The sequence below is a fragment of the Moschus berezovskii genome, chromosome 8, assembly GCF_049115385.1.
Source record: "Moschus berezovskii isolate FMDL1 chromosome 8, NW_MosBer_1.0, whole genome shotgun sequence".
Classification (NCBI taxonomy): domain Eukaryota; kingdom Metazoa; phylum Chordata; class Mammalia; order Artiodactyla; family Moschidae; genus Moschus; species Moschus berezovskii.
This window is the reverse complement of record NC_142467.1, coordinates 27,326,128-27,349,561: the sequence shown is the minus strand read 5'-3', so window position 1 is coordinate 27,349,561 and position 23,434 is coordinate 27,326,128. Positions and strand designations below refer to the sequence as shown.

General features: G+C 38.1%; 1 protein-coding gene across 1 annotated transcript in view; it reads right to left on the bottom strand.

Annotated features, from left to right (window-relative positions):
- Positions 1–20,838, bottom strand: part of HAPLN1 (hyaluronan and proteoglycan link protein 1) — a 33,400-nt gene extending 12,562 nt beyond the window's left edge. Inside the window, exon 1 of the mRNA XM_055430516.2 lies at positions 20,739–20,838. Within this exon, the coding sequence (XP_055286491.1) occupies positions 20,739–20,838 (100 nt within the window). The remainder of the gene's footprint in view (positions 1–20,738) is intronic.
- Positions 20,839–23,434: the final 2,596 nt, after the last annotated feature.

Sequence of the window (23,434 nt, the reverse complement as noted above, 5' to 3'; positions counted from 1 at the left end):
ACTTCACTTCTGCCTTGACTTGCCCTTTAGCTTCCTTCCTCCAAGGACTTTATTGCCTTCCCAAGAGCACCGCGATATTCCTAGCCTGCCAAGTCAGCAGGGCTGCCAGGCTCTGGATAGCCAGCTGTTATTTTCAGATCTTGGCTTTCTCTGGGGTTCCCCCTGGTTCGCTCATTGTGCTTTTGACCTTGATGAGCTCTCTTGAGAATGTGCAAGCTTTGAAAATGAGAAAGCGCTACAAGAACTCCTGGATGCACGTACCCTCTCATCTACATACAGCTTCAAAGACTGCCAAAGCTGCCTTTCAGGCAGTCTTTCCTCCTTTAGGCTGGAGGTTCTGAATCAACCTTGGTCATGAATCATTAATGGTATACAGGTCATCAGGCAGAGTAGTTGGTCATCTCCAGACAGACCTCAAAACTTAGTTATTTAATAGTATGTGTAACTTTCAGATTTTAAAATAAAGTATCCAAGAATAGACACACGTTCCATTTTTATTATAAAGCAATCAAAATATTAAAAAATAAGTATAATTAATTTACATCAGCTCTAATCTTCAGAAACAGAATAGTTTAACCACTTTTAAAGCCATCAGTGCCCTACTTTGAATAGTTTTTTTAAAAATGAAAGGATAGTGGCTTAATTATCCAGCTTAAAAAATCCAGCTCATTAAGCATTTCCTTTGATTCTCTTCATTGTCTTATTTAGGCCCATAGATTCATAAGACATAACAGGTAAATCTATTCAGCTCTACTGTATGTATGATATTCCCCCTGCAAATATCCTCAATGACCACACCCATGTTCTACTTAAATATTTCTAGTGTCTTCTTTCTGAGAGGAGGAAAAAGTGCTGTTTAGTAAGTTGCTCAGCAATGCCTGAGGCCCTACATGGATCTACCCAGTACCTTGGGAGGACACCTGGAGCTGGGTCTTTCCATGATGGGACTTGAGACATGACATGAAAGTGAAGTGAAAGTCAAAGTTGCTCAGTCGTGTCCAACTCTTTGTGACCCCATGAACTATACAGTCCATGGACTTCTCCAGGCCAGAATACCGGAGTGGGCAACCTTTCCCTTCTCCAGGAGATCTTCCCAACCCAGGGGTTGAACCCAGGTCTCCCACATTGCGGGCAGATTCTTTACCAGCTGAGCCACAAGGGAAGTCCACATAAGACCTTCAAAAAGTTGAAGTTTCCTGATTCTCTCAAGCTTTTTTTTTTTTTTAATCTTTTATCTTATATTGGAGCATAATTGATTAACAATGTTATGACAGTTTCAGGTATACAGCAAAATAATTCAGTTATACATATACATGTATCTGTTCTTTTTCAAATTCTTTTCCCATTTAGATGGTTACTTAATATCGAGCAGAGTTCCCTGTGCTATAAAGTAGATCCTTACTGGTTATCCATTTAAAATGTACATGTCAATCCATTTAAAGTGTACATGTCAATCCTAAATTCCCTAACTATCCCTCTTCCCTACCCTTCCACCATAAGTTCATTCTCTAAGTCTGTGAGTTTGTCTCTGTTTTGTAATTAAGTTCATTTGTATCATTTCTTTTTAGATTCTGCATATAAGTGATATCATAAGGATAGTTCTCTTTGTCTTACTGTCTTATGACAATCTATAGGTCCATCCATTTTGCTTCAAATGGCATAATTTCATTCTTTTTAATGGCTGAGTAATATCCCATTGTGTATATATATACCACATCTTCTTTATCCATTCTCTATTATTGGATATTTAGGTTGTTTCCATGGCTTAGCTATTGTAAACAGTGCTTCAGTGACCATTAAGTGCCTTTTGGACCATGTTTTTCTCTGATATATGCCCAGGAAGGGGGTTGCTGGATCATACAGTAGCTCTATTTTTAGTTTTTTAAGGACTCTCTATACTGTTCTCCATAGTGGCTGTACAAATCTACATTCCTGCCAGCATTCTCTCCACACCCTCTCCAGCTTTTATTGTTTGTGGATTTTTTGATGATAGCCATTTTGACTGGTGTGAGGTGATATCTCATTGTAATTTTGATTTTCCCTTCTCTAATAATTATCAGTGTTGAAGATCTTTTCTTATGCCTCTTGTCCATCTTTATGTCTTCTTTGGAGAAATATCTATTTAGGTCTTCTGCCCATTTTTTGGATTGGATTGTTGATTCTATCATGCTTTTTACTTTAAAGTCAAAGCTAAGGCCCAAATGGATTGGGTTAAGGGGATGTTACAGTAGTTAGGAACAAGGGCTTTGATGTATCAGAGACCTTGTTCTAACCTCACCTCTTCAGGTTTCTAGCTCTTTAGCTTTGAGCAAGGTGTATAACCCCCAAGCCTCAATTTCTTTATATGTGAATTAGAGATAGTAATATCTACTATGCATAGTTGACATAAGAGACACTGAAAGCACTTAAAATAATGGCTGACCAAGCTATTACTCTGTATAGTTTTTTCACTATATTTTTCCAGTATGATACTGCCTGATATTGCATATAATTTTGACATATACTAACCTTCCATGGTTCCATTATAAAGTTTTGAACCATGTGGAGTAAAAAAATACATACAATGCCACCTGTGTTATATAGGAAACTTGGAAATTATTGTGTGGTTTAGCATAATCATAAGGTATTCCAGAATGAATACAAGGCCTGAGTGTTTTACAAATTAAAGAGTTAAAGCACAGATCAAAAGTCTTGTCTAAGGGACTGAAACTTCTAATTTTTTTCTGAGGTTTACTATAAATCATCTTGTAGTGTTTTAGAAGTATAAACTTCTGATTTGTTTTTTAGGTACTATTTACTTATACTCTAGCATTGTGAGTAGTTGATGACTTATGTGGTATAATGGTGAGAACTAAGCAGATACCAAAACTCCATTGGCTTCCCACAAAATAATTTTTCTAACAAGACTGCTAGAATGTATAAATTTCTACCATTCTTATTTTTTGGACAGCTGGGTGTGGAGGTAATAGATGCCAGAAGCCCTGGCTGAAATTCAAAAAACTCTATGAAAAATATGTAATGTATAACATGAGTGACTGAAGGCCATTAATGTTCATTAACCTAAATCCCCAACATGACCTTTAGAACAGTGCATTTTATTAGTTTGCTTGCTTTTAGAAGCTCAACACTGCAGATTATAAAGCATTGAACACTGCTGGTGGGAGTGGCCTATTGCAGAGCAGGTAAGATGTAGGAAAGAGCTCTGGCCATTGAGTCAGGAGCCCTGGGTTCTGTTGCAGGCTCTGGTAGGGCTTAGCTGTTTGAGTGACAGGTTTATGTCATGAGAACATTGAGCTTTAGATTTGTATCCAGCTGCCTTTGGCAGGTTGTCATGACAGGGATCAGCCAGGAAACACACTAAGCTGGAGATGAGGAGGGCAGGAACAAAGGGAAGACAAACTTTGCATAGCTGTGCCTAGAGTAAGTTTTGAATCTGATCCTTGGATTCAAAAACGTGAACTAGTTTGAAATTAATGTTTAAATCAAAACTATTCAATCAACAGGGCACTTGAAAAGCAAATCAAATGCAAAAGATAAAAATAAACCTTGATCATCAGAATGAGTATTGCTTATCCCTTAAAATTTTTCTTTAACTAGAAAAACCTAAGCAGCATATACGTGCTCATTTTAGGGGCACTGAATTTTTTAAGAAGTCTATCTGTAAGTTACAGGAATTTCATATTTTTATTAGTGAGTGTCAATGACATTGACTTGAAAAGATCTGATGACCTTCAAGACCATAGTTGTCTCCAGGGGAAACAGCAGGGCTTCATTATTATTTTATGAATTCTGCTGTGAAGTCTAGAGGACATCATTCAATTTCACCAAATTATGAAAGCAATGGCATGACTGAACAACTGATCTCTGTGTCACTCTGTAATTTAGAGGAAATCTTTTAAACAATAGGACAAAAACAAATAGTTGCAGAAAAACAGTTTAGAAATATGGTATGGGAATATTACCTATTGTTCTTAGTTCTATTAAAAGTGTAATCATGGCGGGGGTCAGTTCATTGCTAAGGAAATATAGATAATAGAAAAGAAAAGGTGTTATGAGTCAGAGTTGGTCTTTTAATAATAACTTTTGGATTTTACAAAACAACCAGTTTTGGTATCGGTTACTTTCTCACTGGTGTATAATGAAGGAGCCTCCAAACTTTTGGATTTTCTAGACCAATAAAATGTATAAAGAATCCAAACAGACAAAACGGAGGAATATATTTCAGATGGCTAAACAAGAACAAAAAAACACTCCCAAGGAAAAATTCTACCACTATCATTTGATTTTTTATTTTTTACATATAACATAAAATTTGCCATTTTAACCATCTTTAAGTGTACAGTTCAGCATTATTAATTACTTTCACACTATTGTGCAACCACCACCACCATCTATTTCCAAAACTTTTCATCATTCCAAGCAGAAAACTAATTCCTCCCTTACATCTCAAGCTAGTCAGCAGACACTCAAGTGCCAGCTCTACAATGAGTCATTTGAAAATGCTGCATAAGGGTTTAAAAATGGTTCCTTATTTTTGTGGTATTTGTTATCACTGTGATAGGTTGAGATGTATAAGACTAACACTTTGGAAACTGTTACTTCCCTTAGGCTAGCCAGCCTGCCCAAGGATGAGCAACCAGGCTGGATTTGTATCCTTATGCCTGTGCTTACCACAGTCTACTGAAAACAGTCATTCTGTCTGTTTAATGACAATCTCTCTAGGGCACATCTTGTTATATTGTTCCTCCAGTATCAGAATAGTACCTGGCCTGTGATAAGTGTCTGTGACTGAATTAGACTAGTGCTGCCCAGAGCCTGCACTCAGCTGTGGCAGTAGACATGGACCCTTGCACATGCTTCATGCCATAATATAGCTCTAAGATGAAAACACTTTTATGAAAACAGCTAGATATATGTATTAAAGACACAATATTTAAAAAGAATACATGATTTAGACATTTATCTCTCATGGTATCTTACACATTACATTTGAGTAGGATATATAATTTAGGAAAAAAATATCTTACTCATTAACCTTTAACTCTTCATAATTACAGTCAGTCCTCCATATCTGGGTGTGCCTCTTTTGGGATTCAGCCAGTTGGGGATAAAAATTGTTTTAAAAAAATGCCAGGAAGTTCCAAAAAGCAAAATTTGAATTTGTTGTGTGCCCAGCAAGTATTTACATAGCATTTACATTGTATTTAGAGCTAGTTGCATAATATTTACATTGTTTTAGGTATTATAAGTTATCTAGAGGTGATGGAAAGTATAAGGGGATGATGCCTATAGGTTAGGTGCAAGTACTGCAACATTTTATATAAGGGACTAGAGAATCTGAAGATTCTGGTATCAGGTGAGTCCTGGAACCAATCCCCGGTGGATACTGAGGGATGATTGTATTCTGTTTCCTTCAGACCAGAATAAACCTAATTGTTTCTGAAGTTGGGTCCTGGGAGTCAGAAGCTCCCATCCTTTGGTCTTGATTCTGATCTGTCTAGTAAGCTTTGCATCAGAAACTTTTACAAGGTTCACCCCCACTGTCGCCACCCTCCCTGCCCATCCAGTCTTTACTGCCCTTTCAGAGGGCTAATTGCTTTTAGTTTATCAGAGACAGAGCTTTAGTTTCTTCCCCAACTCTTCATGACTGTAAGAACTCTGAGTCTCTATGACTCAGCATTTCAGGAAGGACAACCTGATGAGGATAAGAAAGAGGCTCTAAGGAAGATCATTTCTGGTCTCTGCACTCAATGAGTTGACCTGAGTTTGAAATGCTCTTGGATTTATCCCTAGCCTATCTTTACTTTCATCTGGAGTTCAAACACTGATCTGAAGACTTGTAAGATTATGTGTACTTCTTACTGTTTGCGTGAATTCAAAAGAAATATATATATTTGCTGAAACTAAACTATACCTGAAGGAATCATTGGAAACTCAAGAAACTAATAGCTTGTGGGAAGATAAGGTAGCTGTGTGGGTAGAGAACTCCTGAGAGATTTTCACTGTGTATACTATTCTTTCATATTTTAAAAACTTTTGAACTGTGTGTATGTATCACCTGCTCATACACTAGACAGAAATGGTATAAAAATACATAAAATGGTTGAGAGAATTTAATTAACAAAATAAACAAAAAACTTTGCCTAGAAATACACACAAGAAGCTGGTAACTAGAATTGTAGTATACTGTTATAATTGCAGGATTATAATTTTGTATAAGATCTGCTGCTGCTGCTGCTGCTAAGTCACTTCAGTCGTGTCTGACTCTGTGTGACCCCATAGATGGCAGCCCACCCGGCTCCCCTGTCCCTGGGATTCTCCAGGCAAGAACACTGGAGTGGGTTGCCATTTCCTCCTCCAATGTGTAAAAATGAAAAGTGAAAGTGAAGCCGCTCAGTCATGTCTGACTTGGAGCGACCCCATGGACTGCAGCCTACCAGGCTCCACCATCCATGGGATTTTCTAGGCAAGAGTACTGGAGTGGCTTGCCATTGCCTTCTCCAGAATAAGACCTATGGCTCTATTAATTATAATGTTATCTTTAAACAGGTCTTCAAAGCGTGAAAGTTTTATCTCATTTTTTTCCCCCAATCCTTTAAGATGCTGCTGACAAAGGTACTGACTGTCATCTAGTTTCAACTATAAAGGAAGAATCCAAAGCTGAAGATAAGGTAAGTGAAGGTTACTCTTTGCTGTAAAGTGATTACTGCTGTTTCTCACCCTCTGTGACTCTGCCTTTTGGTCTCACAGGCTACAAGAACATACTCCTCTCAACACCCCTCCACTCTCTGCCAGTACCTACCTGCTCTCTAACCAGCGTATAGTCTTTGTCCCCTGCTAGTTCCTGTCAGTCTACAGCTGAACCAGATTACCTAGAATTGTGTTTTCAGTTTCCTTACGTGCCATGTGGCCTGTATTATCTGATGTGATGTGATGTGCTGTGGAGCATTCGCTTAGGTATTGACCACATCCATCTTCCTTCCTGTTATGGCCAGGCCACTCAAGATGGCTGTTCTCTTGCTCTCTGTGTATCCCCAGTGCTGGCTTCATCTACACCCTACTCCCATGACTGACCCTCCTACATAGCTACCCCAGACCCCAGCTAATGATTGCTTTAGCTTTAGATCAGAATGTCTCCACCATGATAGCTTATCAAAGGGGAGGTGAGAGGCATTCCCCTCTGCTGGTTTCCCTGGTAACGAATGAAATAACCTGATTTTACTTCCCCCTATAACTGATAACCTTCCCTTACCCCTGGGAACGAAGACTACAGCCAGGTCCTGTCCACTCTCTGCCATACACAGTGGGGTGTTGCTCCAGGACCTTGCTTACAGGGATACATGCAAGCTCCCTCATCCATAAACCATTGATGATTTTATTGCTGATTCTGGGCTCTTTCTTCAGTCTTGAGCCTGGGCAAGTGCAGGGCCTGTAAGTCTATGAAGTTCAGCCCAACACTTGCCTTAGAGCTAAAGCAATTCTGTGATGGGTGCCCAACCCCAGAATATAGTATTGTTTGGGTGGTGTTGATCATGTATGTGTAACACATTACTATCATATCCAAGTTTTATAGTGAAAAAAATAATGATCAGAGCCTATAGGTTTTTTTCAGACAGTGGAAATCCCCCCACCCCCCAAAAAGGATAACTTAGACGAATTTTTGCCATATAAAAAGGCAAATTTCTTTGCTGGAAATGGGCATCAGGAGCCTCCAAGTAGCTCGAGGACATCCACTGAACATAGTTCAAACATCTGTGTTCTGAAATGTAAACCTAAAACTGTTACTATCTTGAAAAATACTATCTTTTTTTAATTACTTTTTCTTCATCTGACAGAAATGGTATGGACCTAACAGAAGCAGAAGATATTAAAAAGAGGTGGCAGGAATACACAGAAGAACTGTACAAAAAAGATCTTCACGACCAAGATAGTCACGATAACGTGATCACTGACCTAGAGCCAGACATCTTGGAATGTGAAGTCAAGTGGGCCTTAGAAAGCATCACTACGAACAAAGCTAGTGGAGGTGATGGAATTCCAGTTGAGCTATTTCAAGTCTTGAAAGATGATGCTGTGAAAGTGCTGCACTCAATATGCCAGCAGATTTGGAAAACTCAGCAGTGGCCACAGGACTGGAAGAGGTCAGTCTTCATTCCAATCCCAAAGAAAGGCAATGCCAAAGAATGCTCAAACTACCGCACAATTGCACTCATCTCACACGCTAGTAAAGTCATGCTCAAAATTCTCCAAGCCAGGCTTCAGCAGTATGTAAACCGTGAACTCCCAGATGTTCAAGCAGGTTTTAGAAAAGGCAGAGGCACCAGAGATCAAATTGCCAACATCCGCTGGATCATGGAGAAAGCAAGAGAGTTTCAGAAAAACTTCTATTTCTGCTTTATTGACTATGCCAAAGCCTTTGACTGTGTGGATCACAATAAACTGTGGAACATTCTGAAAGAGATGGGAATCCCAGACCACCTGACCTGCCTCTTGAGAAACCTGTATGCAGGTCAGGAAGCAACTGTTAGAACTGGACATGGAACAACAGACTGGTTCCAAATAGGAAAAGGTGTACGTCAAGGTTGTATATTGTCACCTTGCTTATTTAACTTATATGCAGAGTACATCATGAGGAACACTGGGCTGGAAGAAGCACAAGCTGGAGTCAAGATTGCTGGGAGAAATATCAATAACCTCAGATATGCAGATGACACTACCCTTATGGCAGAAAGTGAAGAGGAACTCAAAAGCCTCTTGATGAAAGTGAAAGAGGAGAGTGAAAAGATTGGCTTGAAGCTCAACATTCAGAAAACAAAGATCATGGCATCTGGTCCCATCACTTCATGGGAAATAGATGGAAAAACAGTGGAAACAGTGTCAGACTTTATTTTTTGGGGCTCCAAAATCACTGCAGATGCTGATTGCAGCCATGAAATTAAAAGACGCTTGCTCCTTGGAAGGAAAGTTATGACCAACCTTGATAGTATATTAAAAAGCAGAGACATTACTTTGCCAACCAAGGTCCGTCTAGTCAAGGCAATGGTTTTTCCCGTGGTCATGTATGGATGTGAGAGTTGGACTGTGAAGAAGGCTGACTGCCGAAGAATCGATGCTTTTGAACTGTGGTGTTGGAAAAGACTCTTGAGAGTCCCTTATACTGCAAGGAGATCCAACCAGTCCATTCTGGAGGAGATCAATCCTGGATGTTCATTGGAGGGACTGATGCTAAAGCTGAAACTCCAATACTTTGGCCACCTCATGCGACGAGTTGACTCACTGGAAAAGACTCTGATGCTGGGAAAGGTTGGGGGCGGGAGGAGAAGGGGACGACGGAGAATGAGATGGCTGGATGGCATCACCGACTCTGTGGACATGAGTTTGAGTGAACTCCGGGAGTTGGTGATGGACAGGGAGGCCTGGCGTGCTGTGATTCATGGGGTCGCAGAGAGTCGGACACGACTGAGCGACTGAACTGAACTGAACTGAACTGAAGTTGACTCAGTGGAAAAGACTCTGATGCTGGGAAAGGTAGGGGGCGGGAGGAGAAGGGGACGACAGAGAATGAGATGGCTGGATGGCATCACCGACTCTGTGGACATGAGTTTGAGTGAACTCCGGGAGTTGGTGATGGACAGGGAGGCCTGGCATGCTGTGATTCATGGGGTCGCGGAGAGTCGGACACGACTGAGCGACTGAACTGAACTGAAGAAGTATGGTGAGGGTGTTTAGCTCTGTTCTGCTGAGTTCTTTGTGGGCTTTTGTCTTTTCACGTTCATTCTTGTTTCATCTGTTATCTCAGAAGCTATAGTTTATTGATTAAGCCTATGAATTATGCCTCTTACATTGTATCACTTAACCTTTATGGCCTCAGTTTCCTCATCAGTAAAATAGAGTTCAGTCACCTTCCTCCCAGGGTTGTCATGAAGATTAAAGGAGGTCATACACTGAGAGCTCAGCCTGGTACCTGGCACCCTGAGTGCCCAGTAAATGTTGGCTCTTACTAACAAACACTTAGTGTCCCAAGTGTGCTAGGAATGCAAACCAGCTTCTGTCTTCAACACTGTCTCCTTTCCTGTGCCCTTTCAGAAGACAGTTCCCAGAAAGTACTGATTCCCAAAAACTTGCATCTCATCAACTTACGTTGGTTTTCCTAGTGGTTCTTAACAGCATAGGAGCTTAATTCAGTACCACCACTTTACAGCCTTAAAAACAAAACAAAACCCATATCTATGTAATCCAACTTCTTCCTGCCTCTTCCTCAGTTTTCTTTGGGGTTCCAGGCAGTCTTCATTTGGGGGTCGGGGTGGAATGAACATGTATGTAGCTGTCACCCCCACCTTGCTCCCCGAACTTCTCCTCAGAATCACTACGGCAGCCTGTGAGACAAGTTTCTCCAACGCTCGAGACCAGATCTTTTTTCATAGTGATTTAATTTCTTCTGGAACATAGTTATATCAATTGAATGGAACCAGATGGGAGCTGTTTTTACCTACCGCTTTGCTCAAAAGTTTTTAAGAGAAGGCTTAGGTGGAGGTTGTATGATTCCTGGTGGGTTAGGAGCACAAGAATCAGCCTGCCTGAGTTTGAACATCAGTTTTACCACTTAACAGTCAAATGACCAGGAGCAAGCTACAGATGCTTTCTCAGTTTCCGTGAGGATAGCCACTTTTATATAGCATGGTGGGGAGGACGGACTGAGATGGTCTAGGTAATGCATGTTCTATTGTGCATTCTATATTCTGTATTGTGAATCACACATAGTAAGTGGTTTTAAATGTTATAATTCATTTATCAGTATTATTGCCATTGGTAACTTCAATATAACTGGTCCCCAAACTAGAGACAGTCATGCTAGCTGTGTCAACTCAGAGTTGTTTGCATTCGTTAATAATTTTCAGAATTTAAATTTATCCACGTTATCAGTGATTTATGGATAATGAAATAGCATTTGATTTCCATTATTTGAAACAGAATAAAACCAAACTGAGTTATCACATAGAGAAATTAAGAAATACGTTATAAGAAAATAAAGTTGATTGTTTCATTAACAGTGAATTACAATCTTTGAAGAAACCTGCTTTCCAGGATTTTAACTGTAATACAGGCTTATTTCAAAGGGCATGGAGAAACTGAAACATTAGCATGAGTCATTCTTCTTCATTAGGCTGTAATTAACCATAGTCCCTAATTATGAGAAACATGTCTTCATGTGGTAAAGGGCCCAAATCCACTTGTCTCTGCTCAGACTATTTCCATTTTGTGGTGAAATGTAAGGTCAAGTTATCCATAATTTGCAGAAAGGACACTGTTGGTTTTCTACATTGCTATGCTCACTGTCTTCGCTTATTGTGAAAAACATCAGGATAATACTGTCCAGAGTCAGTTCTGGAGGCAAAAAGGAACTGTTGATTCTTTACTTAATCAATGATCATGAATTAATAGCCTATAATGTGTCGAGTATTAAGTTTAGTGCTGAAACAAATGGAACACAAACGCCCAGGTGGGTAAGACTGAGAGAAGTGAATGGAGCACCACAGTCCCGAAAATAACAGGGAGTGGAAGGCTGTACTACTGCTGGGCACGACGCTCCTGCTAAAGGGAGTGGGTATTGGTTCCCACTGACGTCCAAGGAGAAGGCAGCCTGAAAAACGGCAAGACTTTCCATTTTGCAGCAGATACTGGAAATGCACATTTTAAGACAAATATCTCCTATTCTATTTTTAAATACTTGCAATTCATTTCAATTTTTTAAAGCTACCTGGGAAAAAAACATGACCACACATCAGTGATCAGGATTTAGACTCTGAGGGGTGAATATGTGACCTTTGTAACCTCCTTCACCGCCCCGCAGTTGATGCTGAGGGTTTCCAAACTTCAGACCAGGACAATCTCCTTGTCTCTGTCTGCATGTCCTCCTTCGTCAGGTGATCTCATCTAGCCCTACGGTTACACATATTTATGTACTGGTGATCCCAAAGCTTTCTACCAGTGTACTTTTCCTTGAGCTCTGAAATAGTAAATCCAAAACTACTTGCTGGTTATATAGTGGATGCCAAGCAGATAACTTGAGTGCTCCTCTCCAGTCCAAACTTGTTCTTCTCCCAGTCTTCCTCAACTCATTTTACGCCTATGCCATCCATCCATTTGTTCAAGCCAAAATCTAGAAGGTGTGTTTGATGTGCCCCTTCCTTTCCCTTAATCTCTACACCTAATCGATTAGCAAGTGCTGCCATCTCTGTCTCCGCTTTTTTTTTTCCCTCCAGTTGGCTCATCTTCATCCATCTCCATTGTTCCCATCCTGGTTCACACCACCGTGATTTCTATCTAAACTACCTCAAGACCCTTCTAAATGTTTCCTTACTTTTACTCTTCACCCATCATAATCCAGTATCCACTTGGTCTTTTGTACATGGGATTCATAGTATATCAGCCCCTTGCTCAAAATCAAGCAGGCAAACAACACCATTACGAACAGAAGCCTCTAGAAGTGGAAATCTTCTCACTTCAAGGATATGTTTTCAATGGTGTTTCTATTGATATTTAAAATTTATGATTCTTTAGAAATAAGATAGGACTCTTCTTTCTTTCCAACCTTCTTCACCCCATCTGAACACTTTACTGTAGTAAATGCTCCCGGTTCTAACTTGCTTTGTTAATTTTGTTCTTGATGGACTATGATCTTCCTGTGTTTTTATCCTTAATGTCCTTGTCTTGCTTGAGTGGACAGTGTTTGGAAAAGGTAGGTAAAATTCTTGTTTAACTCAGTGTTGTTTAGCACACTTCACAGCACCATCCTCCAATATGTGAAAACATACTACTTGGAGCTTATACATGTGGTAATTAGTCCCCAAGTAAGCACTGAAGTTAACAACAAACATGTTTAGTTAAAACAAGATTAAAATGGCTCCAGTTTGTACTGGTGATTTGATAATTATTTTTGAGAACATGTGTATTCAGTGCCTCTACCCCATTGGCTTTTCAGGTGGGGCAGTGGTAAAGAACTCAGATGCCAATGCACGAGATGTGGGTTTCATCCTTGGGTCAGGGAGATCCCCTGGAGAAGGAACTGTCAACCCATTCTAGTATTCTTGTCTTGGAAATCCCATGGACAGAGGGATCTGGCAGGCTACAGTTCATGGGGTGCCAAAGAGTTGGACACCACTAAACATGCATGTACATACCATACTGTAGCAATACAAAATACACAAAATGCTTTTGAGTGATTTGTATAGAACTTTTATATTTCTTGTGCTTTCACTGTCTTCATTTTGAAATAAAAATGCTTGTATCATAAAGATTCCCCCCCAAGATATTTTCACTTTGATATCTCTTAATTAAATATTTTTAACTTCTTAGCATTTTGATAGATTTTTGTATTCCAAAGTACATTCTGAAGAGTAGTTTCCATTTTATATTCAAAATAAAGAACCAAAACAACAAAGAAATCTAAATCTATTTTTTCTTGATCGCCCCTGCTAACAAGTCAGAGAGACAGGGAAAGTCAGAGAAACATAGCATGTTGAAATTACTCTAACATTAAGCCATTAAGTTATAGGTTAGTACAAGTGACAATCAAAGAAAAATGCTTCTCTATTTAATTGACTTTTTAAAGAAGAAAAAGAAAAAAAAAAAAAGAAAGAAAAAGAAAAAAAGCTTTGGGAAAGTTTCCAAATAATCATTGACTTCCCACATAATTTGCCAATTTCAGCCCCCAGAATGGAATAGATAAAGCAATGACTGTTTTAGTGTGAATTTGCTGCTACCTGAAAATATTATTAAATATAGGTTTTTATACCTGGAAATATTCCAAAATTCATTGTTTTAATAGATGCCTTATAAATAGCACAGAATTCAGACTTTTAGGCTACTTAGTAATAAGATTAGAAATATTCTTAAAATGTATTTTATGGGTTTAAAAAGTGAGTATGAATACAGTTTTATAATAAGATATTTTTATTTGGCAACTAATTATTCTTTTCTTCATATTTCCACCTCTATATAACAGTTATTTTAATTGCATTTTTATCACCTGTGATGCTCTAATAATATTGTCATTAAGCTCATTGAGGAGATGGTCTGTCCTACAGAGAATAACTCAGTGTTTTGCACAAAGAAGGCCAATGTTTAACAAATGCCCAAATGAGTAAATTATTTCAAAAGACGCACAAATGTGAAGAAGACTGGCCCAAGGGCTAGCAGATGCAAAGTTGGCATGAAAATATACACATATATTTCTGAATATAGATTAAAGTATTTATCAAAAGTAAATATCAACCTACAACCAACCTATAGTTTTTGCTTAGTTGAATGGCAGTTATCACAGTCAGTAGTTCTATATTCATAGTAATGTCTGCCTTTCTCTAGACCATAAACTTGAAGATAGACTGTGTGTTCTGATCATCATTCTATTCCCAGTGCCTATTTAGGTGCTTGCTGTAGACTGAACATTTATGCGCCCCCCCCCCCCCCCCGCCCCCTGGCAATTCATATATATTGCAGCCTGTTTCCCAATGTGATGATATTTGTAGGTGGGGCCTTTGGAGGTGATTAGGTTATGAGGGTGGAGCCCTCATGAATAGAATTGCTGCTGCTGCTAAGTCGCTTCAGTGCGACTCTGTGCGATGCCATAGACGGCAGCTCACCAGGCTCCGCCGTCCCTGGGATTCTCCAGGCAAGAACACTGGAGTGGGTTGCCATTTCATTCTCCAATGCGTGAAAGTGAAAAGTGAAAGTGAAGTCGCTCAGTCGTGAATAGAATTAGTACCATTATAAAAGAGGCCCAGGATAGGTCCCTTGTCCTCTTCAGCCAGGTGAGGACACAGAAAAAAACTAAACTAGGAAGCCAACTTTCACCAGACACCAAATGTGCCAACATCATAATTTGGACTTCCCAGCCTCTAGAACTGTGAGAAATAAGTTTCTATTGTTTACAAGCCACCCAGTCAATGGTATTGTGTTATATAGCAGGCTGAAGAGGAGTATATGTGTATTTGTGCAGTATTTTGCAAATATATATGTATATATGCCTGTATATACATTTTCATTCTTTTGTGTTTATTTATTATATATATGCTGACAATCTTATTTTGATTAAATGATAAACCTGTTTTTAATGTCGTAAGTTCTTATTAGTATATTTGATCTTACATATTAAACTTAGAAGAGATTTTAGAATTAGGATGTTGTTAATTTTTATAGTTTCATGATGAAATTCTCTGATATTTTTTAGCTAATAATTTCTGGATAGTGTTATTAATAGTGTATGTATTTAGCTAAATGCAATCTGGAAAATGTAGTTGACATTCATGGATTTCGCATAACTTAACTTTTAATGACAGACTCATAGAGTCTGAGTCCAAACAAGTTTTAAGTGAAAGAGAGAACACATATCTAGTTCTCCCACTAAACTCTGGCTCTGTAGATAGTTTATGATCATACATTATTAAATTCACTTTTGATCTTTTCTGCACCACCAGATCTTGATTCTGCAGATATTACATAAAGAACATGATAGCATTGCAGTGACCACATGTAAATCAAATATTCTTCAAAGTTCATGCCCATATTAGAAGGATTGCTGCATCCCACCTCTGGTTGATTCTCCTGGAAGTCAGATGTTATGTGCAGTATGGGAGCCATAAAAGCGACCAAACAAAATTTGCTACCCAAACTCAGAATCCTCTTATCTGCTGCCTCTCATTCTACAAACAAAACTTCTCTGCAATTTGCAAAGACTGACTTGGGCTTGATTAGGAAAAGTTCCTGGATTTTGGTCCTGAATTTATTTAACAAGCATATTGATCACCTACTACGTGCCAGTAGTATTTATTTAGGTGACAGGGATGCATTGGACAAAGATTCCTTCCCATATGGAGCTGATTTATGTTCTTGTGGCAGAGATGGACACAAACAATTATGTAAAAATAAGTAAAGTAGATACCCAAGGCTAGAGAGAAAAGGAAAATGAGATCAGAGGTAAATCGGGATGCCAGAGGAGGGTAGAACATGGTAGGCAGGGTGAGTTCATTAGGAAGGTGAAAAGTGATCCTAAATTTGAGGAAGGGCAGGGGGTTAGCAAGAGAAATGGTTCCTCATCAGCCATGCAACCTGGGCCAAGCAATATTTAAGCTCTGGGTCTTGATTTCCTCATTTGTACAATGGGATATTGACCTCGATGATCTATATTAAAGTCCTTTTAAGTTCTTAAATTCTGTTAACTATGATTTACTTTATGCCAACATTACAGAATGAAAGCTGTGACCCAGGTAATGTACACCAAGCCCACACAACGTGTCATGTGTTGCTAAATGCCATGGATGCTGCAGGATTTAAGAGGTGCTTGTTATGATAGTGGCAATTTAGAAGTATCTCGTTGCACTCATTCACGTATTTATCACATATTTTCAGCACCTACTGCGTGCCAGGCACTACTGTCTAGCTGGAGTGTGACAAAGCTGACAGTCTAATGCTAAGCTGGGATGAAGAGTGGTTCGGGACACAAGAAGGAGGAAACAGCCACACTGTGTGTGAAGTGTCCACTTCTGCAAGGAATTCCAGATCTGCATTGCTTTCTCTGCTTGCAAACAGATGAACTTCTGACAACTCTTTCTTTAAAAAATCTAATTGCTTTATCTTAAGGAAATGGCAACCCACTCCAGTGTTCTTGCCTGGAGAATCCAGGGACGGCGGAGCCTGGTGGGCTGCCGTCTATGGGGTCGCACAGAGTCGGACACGACTGAAGCGACTTAGCAGCAGTGGCAGCTTGAGATAAGCGACCATAAATTTTACTTATTATAATGAAGGGTGTCACAGTGGTAAAGAATCTACCTGCCAATGCAGGAGATGCAAGAGATACAGGTTCAATCCCTGGGTCAGGAAAATTCCCTGGAGTAGGAAATGGTAACCCAATCCAGTATTCTGGCCTGGAAAGTTCCAGAGAAGCCTGATGGGCTACAGTCCCTAGGGTTGCAGAGTCGGACATGACTGAGCACACACTGGGGCACATTATAAAAAAGGGAACTGTTTTCATCTCCAAGATTTCCTCTTATTCTTTTAAAAAAATTAAAGGAGCTTAGTTGTGTTTATCTGATACGTATATTAAGGGGAATAGTACTTAAGTTTAAAAAAATTCAGCTTCTACAAGTAAACGTGGTCAGATATTTAATACCATTGGGGAAATCTTAAATTGTACAATTTAAAAAGGGCAAAGAAGGCTACTTATAAAATGTTTATTTCATTAGAACTAAAGTAAGATATTGTTCTTACTGCTAGCAAATGAATTTGAAAAGCAAGAGCTTTTCCCACCAGTGTTTGTGTTCTTTTTTATTTAAAAATCATTTTTCCATGACAGTGAAGAAATAATCAACATGGCAATAACAACTTTCATCTACTGGGAACTTATTGTATGCTGGGTACTAAGCACTTTCCCATATATTATCTAATTTAATTCTCATAAAGTTTTATGGAATAAACAGTGATTGTGTGCAGTTTTATAGATGAGATAACTGAGACTGAAAGAGATTAAGTGAATTTCCCAAGGTCTAAAGCCAGAAAGTGGCATTAGGGGAAAAATTCTTAAACTGGTGATCAGAAGGCCTGCACCTGAAATACCAGAGGCAGGAGTCGCTAGATCACTGACATGGGTAAGAACAGGCAGTTACGTATTCAGTATAACTATTTTGGTTAATAGCAAACAGTCATAAAATTTCTCTGCTGTCCATATAAATGTTTTCTTAAAAACTGTATTTTATAAAGTATATTCATCATCTGAACTTCTACTGGTAATTGAAAGTCTACAAAGAATTTTTGACCAGTCTAAATATTTTAAAAATTGTGCTTTTGTGAGATTTAATACTCCATATAAAATTCTTCCTAATGAACTCAAGTTTCAAAGGATTTAGATATTGTTTGGCTAGGCACATCATGAAATGAGAAATGTAATCCATTAGTTGAGATTGTTATAGAGACAATATTAACAGTAGCTATCTGTTTCTGTAGATGTATGTGAGGCAATTACTATCCCCACACTGTCAACGGTATATGATATATAAGCGAATAAATTGATTACAGGTTTTTAGCAGACTCCATGGACAAGTAGTTTGCTTTCTTATTTTTATTGAATCAATTTGTAACCAAATTGATTCAATAAAAAATGAAAGGAAGCGAGTTAGTACAAGTGCAATTTTATCTAAAACTATGCCTTTCTCCATGGAAAGCTAGCACAATTTCCTTTTTCTTCACCAAAAAAGATGCTTTTCAGTAGAAACTCTTTGTATAGGAATCTATACTTGCCATTTTCCCCCCTGGTATTCTGATTTTCTTTAAAAAACAGATTAAAAATTTTTTTGCGTATACACATCTACAGAATATCCCATAGCTAGATAAGGAAGAAATCTTCAGAAAAAATAATTAGGTAACTCGTATGCATAAGAGTTAAGAACATGTTAACAAAGTGTTCAGCATCTTTATCAAGGCAGCCAAGATGAATTTGAGGGTGATGTGCCTGGGGAACTTAACAGTACAAAAATTTTTTTTAATTAATGGAAAATGAGAGACAGAAAAGTTTTCGCGGTAAAATGAATTTTGAATAATTTTCTATTACTGAGAGAAGCTTTTACTGCTTATCAGTATGATTCAGGACTTTGAGATTCAGATTACTAATTTAATGACTTGATTGCAAAATTCTTATAAAATTTTATGAAAGTTTCAGCTCCCTTAAATTCCTTCTGGGCCATGTTTGATAAATATAAGTTTTAAATGTGACAAAATAATCCAGTATTCCAAGTGAGTAATGAAAGATGTCTGCTTTAATGATTATCTGCTGTGCTATGAGTTTATTTTTGTATTATAAAAGATGCCTGAAATTATGGCAGATATTTGGAAGTGTTTCTCTGAAGGGCAAGAACATGAAAGTTCAAAATGAATGGTAAAATAAAGAAGAAAAAATTTTATTGACTATAAACTAACGAGAACAAATAATTGGAGCAATTTTAAAATACAACTATGGACATAGCATGACAATATCGACCCAAATCATATTTCAGTATTAACTTCCTAAAGCAAAATGTAGACCTTGTAGTTTTATTACTTGAAAGCTCAAGGCAACTTTCTAAGAACATTAATTTACAATTAAAATGAAATGGACTAGCAAGGCATTTTTGAAAAAATCAGATAGTGTAGGCAAATAATCTGGATAATTTTGATACCTTGTGTCAGCAATTCTTTTGCACTAAATTTCAATAGGGTATATGGGAATGGAAAGACTGGAGTAACAGAAGTTTTTCTTGATGAGAAAACTTGAATCTGACTTATAGGCTTCTTTCAGGAATAACTTTTAAAATGCTAATATACTTTAAAATATTTTTATACTCTGCATGAAATTTAGACTTTATGATTTATACATTGTTAATAATATAACAGGTATCTAGTCTAGTAATAACTTAAAACCATTGCTAAAGTTTATTCTCCATGAGATTTAAAACCGTTGTTAACAATTACTAGGTATTACATACCCTCTGACTGAATTGACTTTGACTTGACATTAAAAGGATGTTATCCTTCATCAGAAATCTCTATGTGTAAATGTCTTAAGTCTCTGGGAAACAGCCTTGATTCTGCTTTTATACAGTAAAGAAAACAGCTGAGTCAGCAGCTTGCATAGTAAAATTTGTGATTACATAATTCCTTTTTATGGTCCAATAGTGAAAAATGTAAAGCTGTTAGAAACATAGAGGTCTGAAAGAGGAATGTCTAAAATAACTAGACATTGTCAAATTCAGAGTTCTATTTGTGTAGTCATAATATATACAGAAAAATACTTCTAGCCAGACCTACACTATCATTTGACCTTCACAAGTCATACTCTTCAACAGTGGATGTAATTTTCTGAGACTGCACTTTTGACTTTGAAGATATTGAGTTATATCTTCTCAATGTTTTATTTCTTTTAGCAAACTTATAATGTTTCTGGTCCCCAAACTGACTTCATCTAAAATTCTTATCATCATATGTTTAAACTGTTAAATTCTGTAATTCTTATTTTAAATATTCAGCATATAAGGGCAAAAAGAGAAGCTCCAGCTCCTTTGGAACTATCTTTTTCTTATTGCATAAGTCTCTTAGCTTTCTTAATGTGGGATGTCCCTCATCTGAAGCTGGGGCTGAGGAAACAGCTGCATTGTACTGCAGTCTCAAATCTTGCTACAGCTCCCAGGCTTAGGATTCAGCTGAGCTGAAAAGAAACATGCAGGGGAAACATTGCTCTGTGGAAACTAAAGCTTTACCAAAGGAGATTTTAATAGGGTAAGTTCTTTTTCCTGAAACTTAGCTTGTCTGACTCATTTTCATGTTGTTTTTCTTGATGACTAACAGAATGACCTTACGTGTAAGTTTTACTTCCTATTTCTCCCTGTTTTTGCCCTGTCTTTAAATGAACTTTCTACCCTGCATTCTACTTAGAAGATAGCAACTGAAAAGCCTTGAACAATTGCATCAGCTCCCTGCAGTTGGATATGCTTAAGCCAATCCACTTTAATTGTCCCTGATTCTTAGCTCTACTGTAAGGCAATAGCATTCAAAAGCCAGGGAGCATGTTCACCAATTAGCAGAAAGGCAAAGAAAAAGTCAATGCAGCAGAACTAAAATTGAGAAGCACTAACATAAATGTTAAGAAATCACTTAACGTTTCTAAGTAACTTGAAATGGATTTAACTTTCATAAGAGAAGTTGCGTTTTCTTACCTTGGATATGAATAACTCTGTCATGATCTACAGTATAGTTGTCTGAATGATGATCAGCCCAGCAGATTGAAATCAGCACCAGAAGAAGTAGACTCTTCATCTTTGTAGCCCAATAATCTTCACTGTAAGAGCATCACATACAAAGAGGCTTGTGAGATTTGGAACCCTTTGGAGTGTTGCACTGCACAACTTTTACTGCCTTATCATCCTAGAATGGGTCTGTAAAAATATTTAACCCAATCTGCTCAGAAAGTTACTGTAGCTGTCTTTGGGAGCTGAAGACTGCAGCTTTGAACAATTCCAGTTTCCCTTATGTAGTCAGAGTCCAAACAGTGTTTAACTCTATCTTTACAGAGTTGTAAATCTAGAAATTTATTTAGAACGGTATAGTTTTGATATAGAGAGTTATAGCAAGTTAAAAGAGATATGACAAAGATATAAACAGACTTAAAAAAAAAACATTTAAACCTCTGAATTTGAAGTACAAGTTAATAAAACAATTTGATATAGCTACATATGAATATTTATCACACAGTTTAATTTGTAACTGAATATTAAGCCAGGGCAAATAAAGAATATTTGCATGAAACTTGACATCATCATTCATTTTACACATGGCTTTTCTAAGCAGGTTAGATTTGCTTGTTCTAAAAAGAAAAGAGGACACACAAAAAAATGCCTGATTAAATAGAAGCAGCACATTTGTTAGACTCACCATCTTAAACACTGCTTGGGTCTATGGTGAATAATTGAAGATTAGAGACAAACGAGGTTAGAATTGTGCATGCTATCACTGCAGTCATCCTGATTGATTTTTCATTCATTTCTACCTGAAATGCTGACGCATCAACTTGGAGTGCCAGGTAGGGTCTCTGCAGTTAGCAGAGCCTTGGCTGCAGGGAACATCCCTGCCAACCTCGCAGGGCAATTAGGCAAATGAAGAGCTGAAATTCAAGACAGCCAGGCACAGCTCTGGTCCTGAGTGACAGCGGCAGAGCCTTTGCCTGGCTATCCTCATTCAAGACCAATTTGATAAAAAGGGACACAATCCCCCCAAAACTTTGTCATTGTAAGGACCAAAAAGTGATTCCAAATGATACACACCAGATGACCTTTGCAGTATTTGCCAGGCAAGAATTTCAGTGTGGCTCCTCTGCTTTAATGTGGAAGCTGAGGCAGATATTAAGAAGGGCTTTCTTTTCCTCATGCACACAGCAGCCTTAACAATACTTGGCTATTTTTAAAACTGAAATTGCACAGTACTGGCTTCTCACACTAATTTGTTTTTTCCAGGAAAGCCTGACTCCCTGGAATACTTATTAAAGAGCTCCGAGTCTGTTCCTGGAGGTCTTTGCAGGCCAGCCTCTTCTCCAGAGCCTAATGCCCTAATCACAGACATCTCCCAGGTCCCTCTTGGGACCTCAGTACCTCTCTGTTTCCTCCTCCCAAAATCGTTATGATGCTCTGACTTCAGTCTCTAGTGTTTGCTTTAACCCTTTTCTTTTTATTATGTCACAGAAAGAAGATAGTGGATGAGCAAATTGAGAAACTTACTTTCCCAAGAAACTAAAACTTTCACCTTCAAAATTATATCTGATTTACTGATTTTATTTTCAGAAGTTTACTTGCTTGTTCCTCTGAGGTTTGTTGGGAAATGATTTTTTTTTTAAGCAACTGACTTTTGCCTATAAGAATACTGTTAACAAATTTTACCTGTTTTCAGTCCAGTATACTGCTTTGGGTGAAAATATATAATAAAGGTGACCTTTTGGCATTTGGGATGTAATTGGCACAATTACAGACACACAGGAGGTGTCCTGTGCTCTCTTGCTTGACATGGAGGAGAGGGTAAGTTGTGGAAGAGAGGGTAGGAGAAAAATATACAAGTGAGCATTAAAAAAAGACATTCAAAGAAGAGTCAAGATGAGCCGAGGCAGAGAATTTGCTATCTTTCACATTAAATTGAACATCTACAGTATAACTTGTAGAGAGTTGTATACTCTCCTCTCAAAACATACACATAAACACACACACACAGAGTTACGCATCCTACCACAGGAGTCATCCTGATTTGTTCTCATTTTTCCTAAGATTTATTACATACAAATTTATCTCCTTTAATTCCATATCATAGTATTAAATTTATATCACTAAGAATTCATTCCACTGTGTTATGATATTAACTATCCAATGACCCAATTTTTAAATGCAAACATCCCTGGGGGGAGGGTGGGACAGACAGTGCTGAGGATAAATAATAATAATAACAGCAGTTCCTTTTCATTGAATGTCTGTTATCTGCCAAGTGCTCTGCTAAGCACTGTGCATATACTGGCACATGCAGTCCTTATAATAACACTGTGAAACACAAGATTCCATTTTTCCTGACACAATCACCTTGCTGGAGGTCACTATCTAAGAAAGCAGCAATGTTTGTGTTTGCTTCAGGCAAAAGCAGCAGCTACTTTGAATTGCACTTATTTTTCTGAAAGAGAAATCTACTTATTTGTTTCGTTACCTTTTTTATTTAGGCTCTTTTACTTGAACCTACTATGCTCTTAAACATCTGACTTGTGTTATATGTGAATATAAAACTTCCCCCAAGAAGTATGAGGAGTCAGATGGCACTTTTCTTAGCCTGCTTCTGCCCTGCCTCATTTACAATACCATGCTGATGCCATGAGCACTGCCACGGT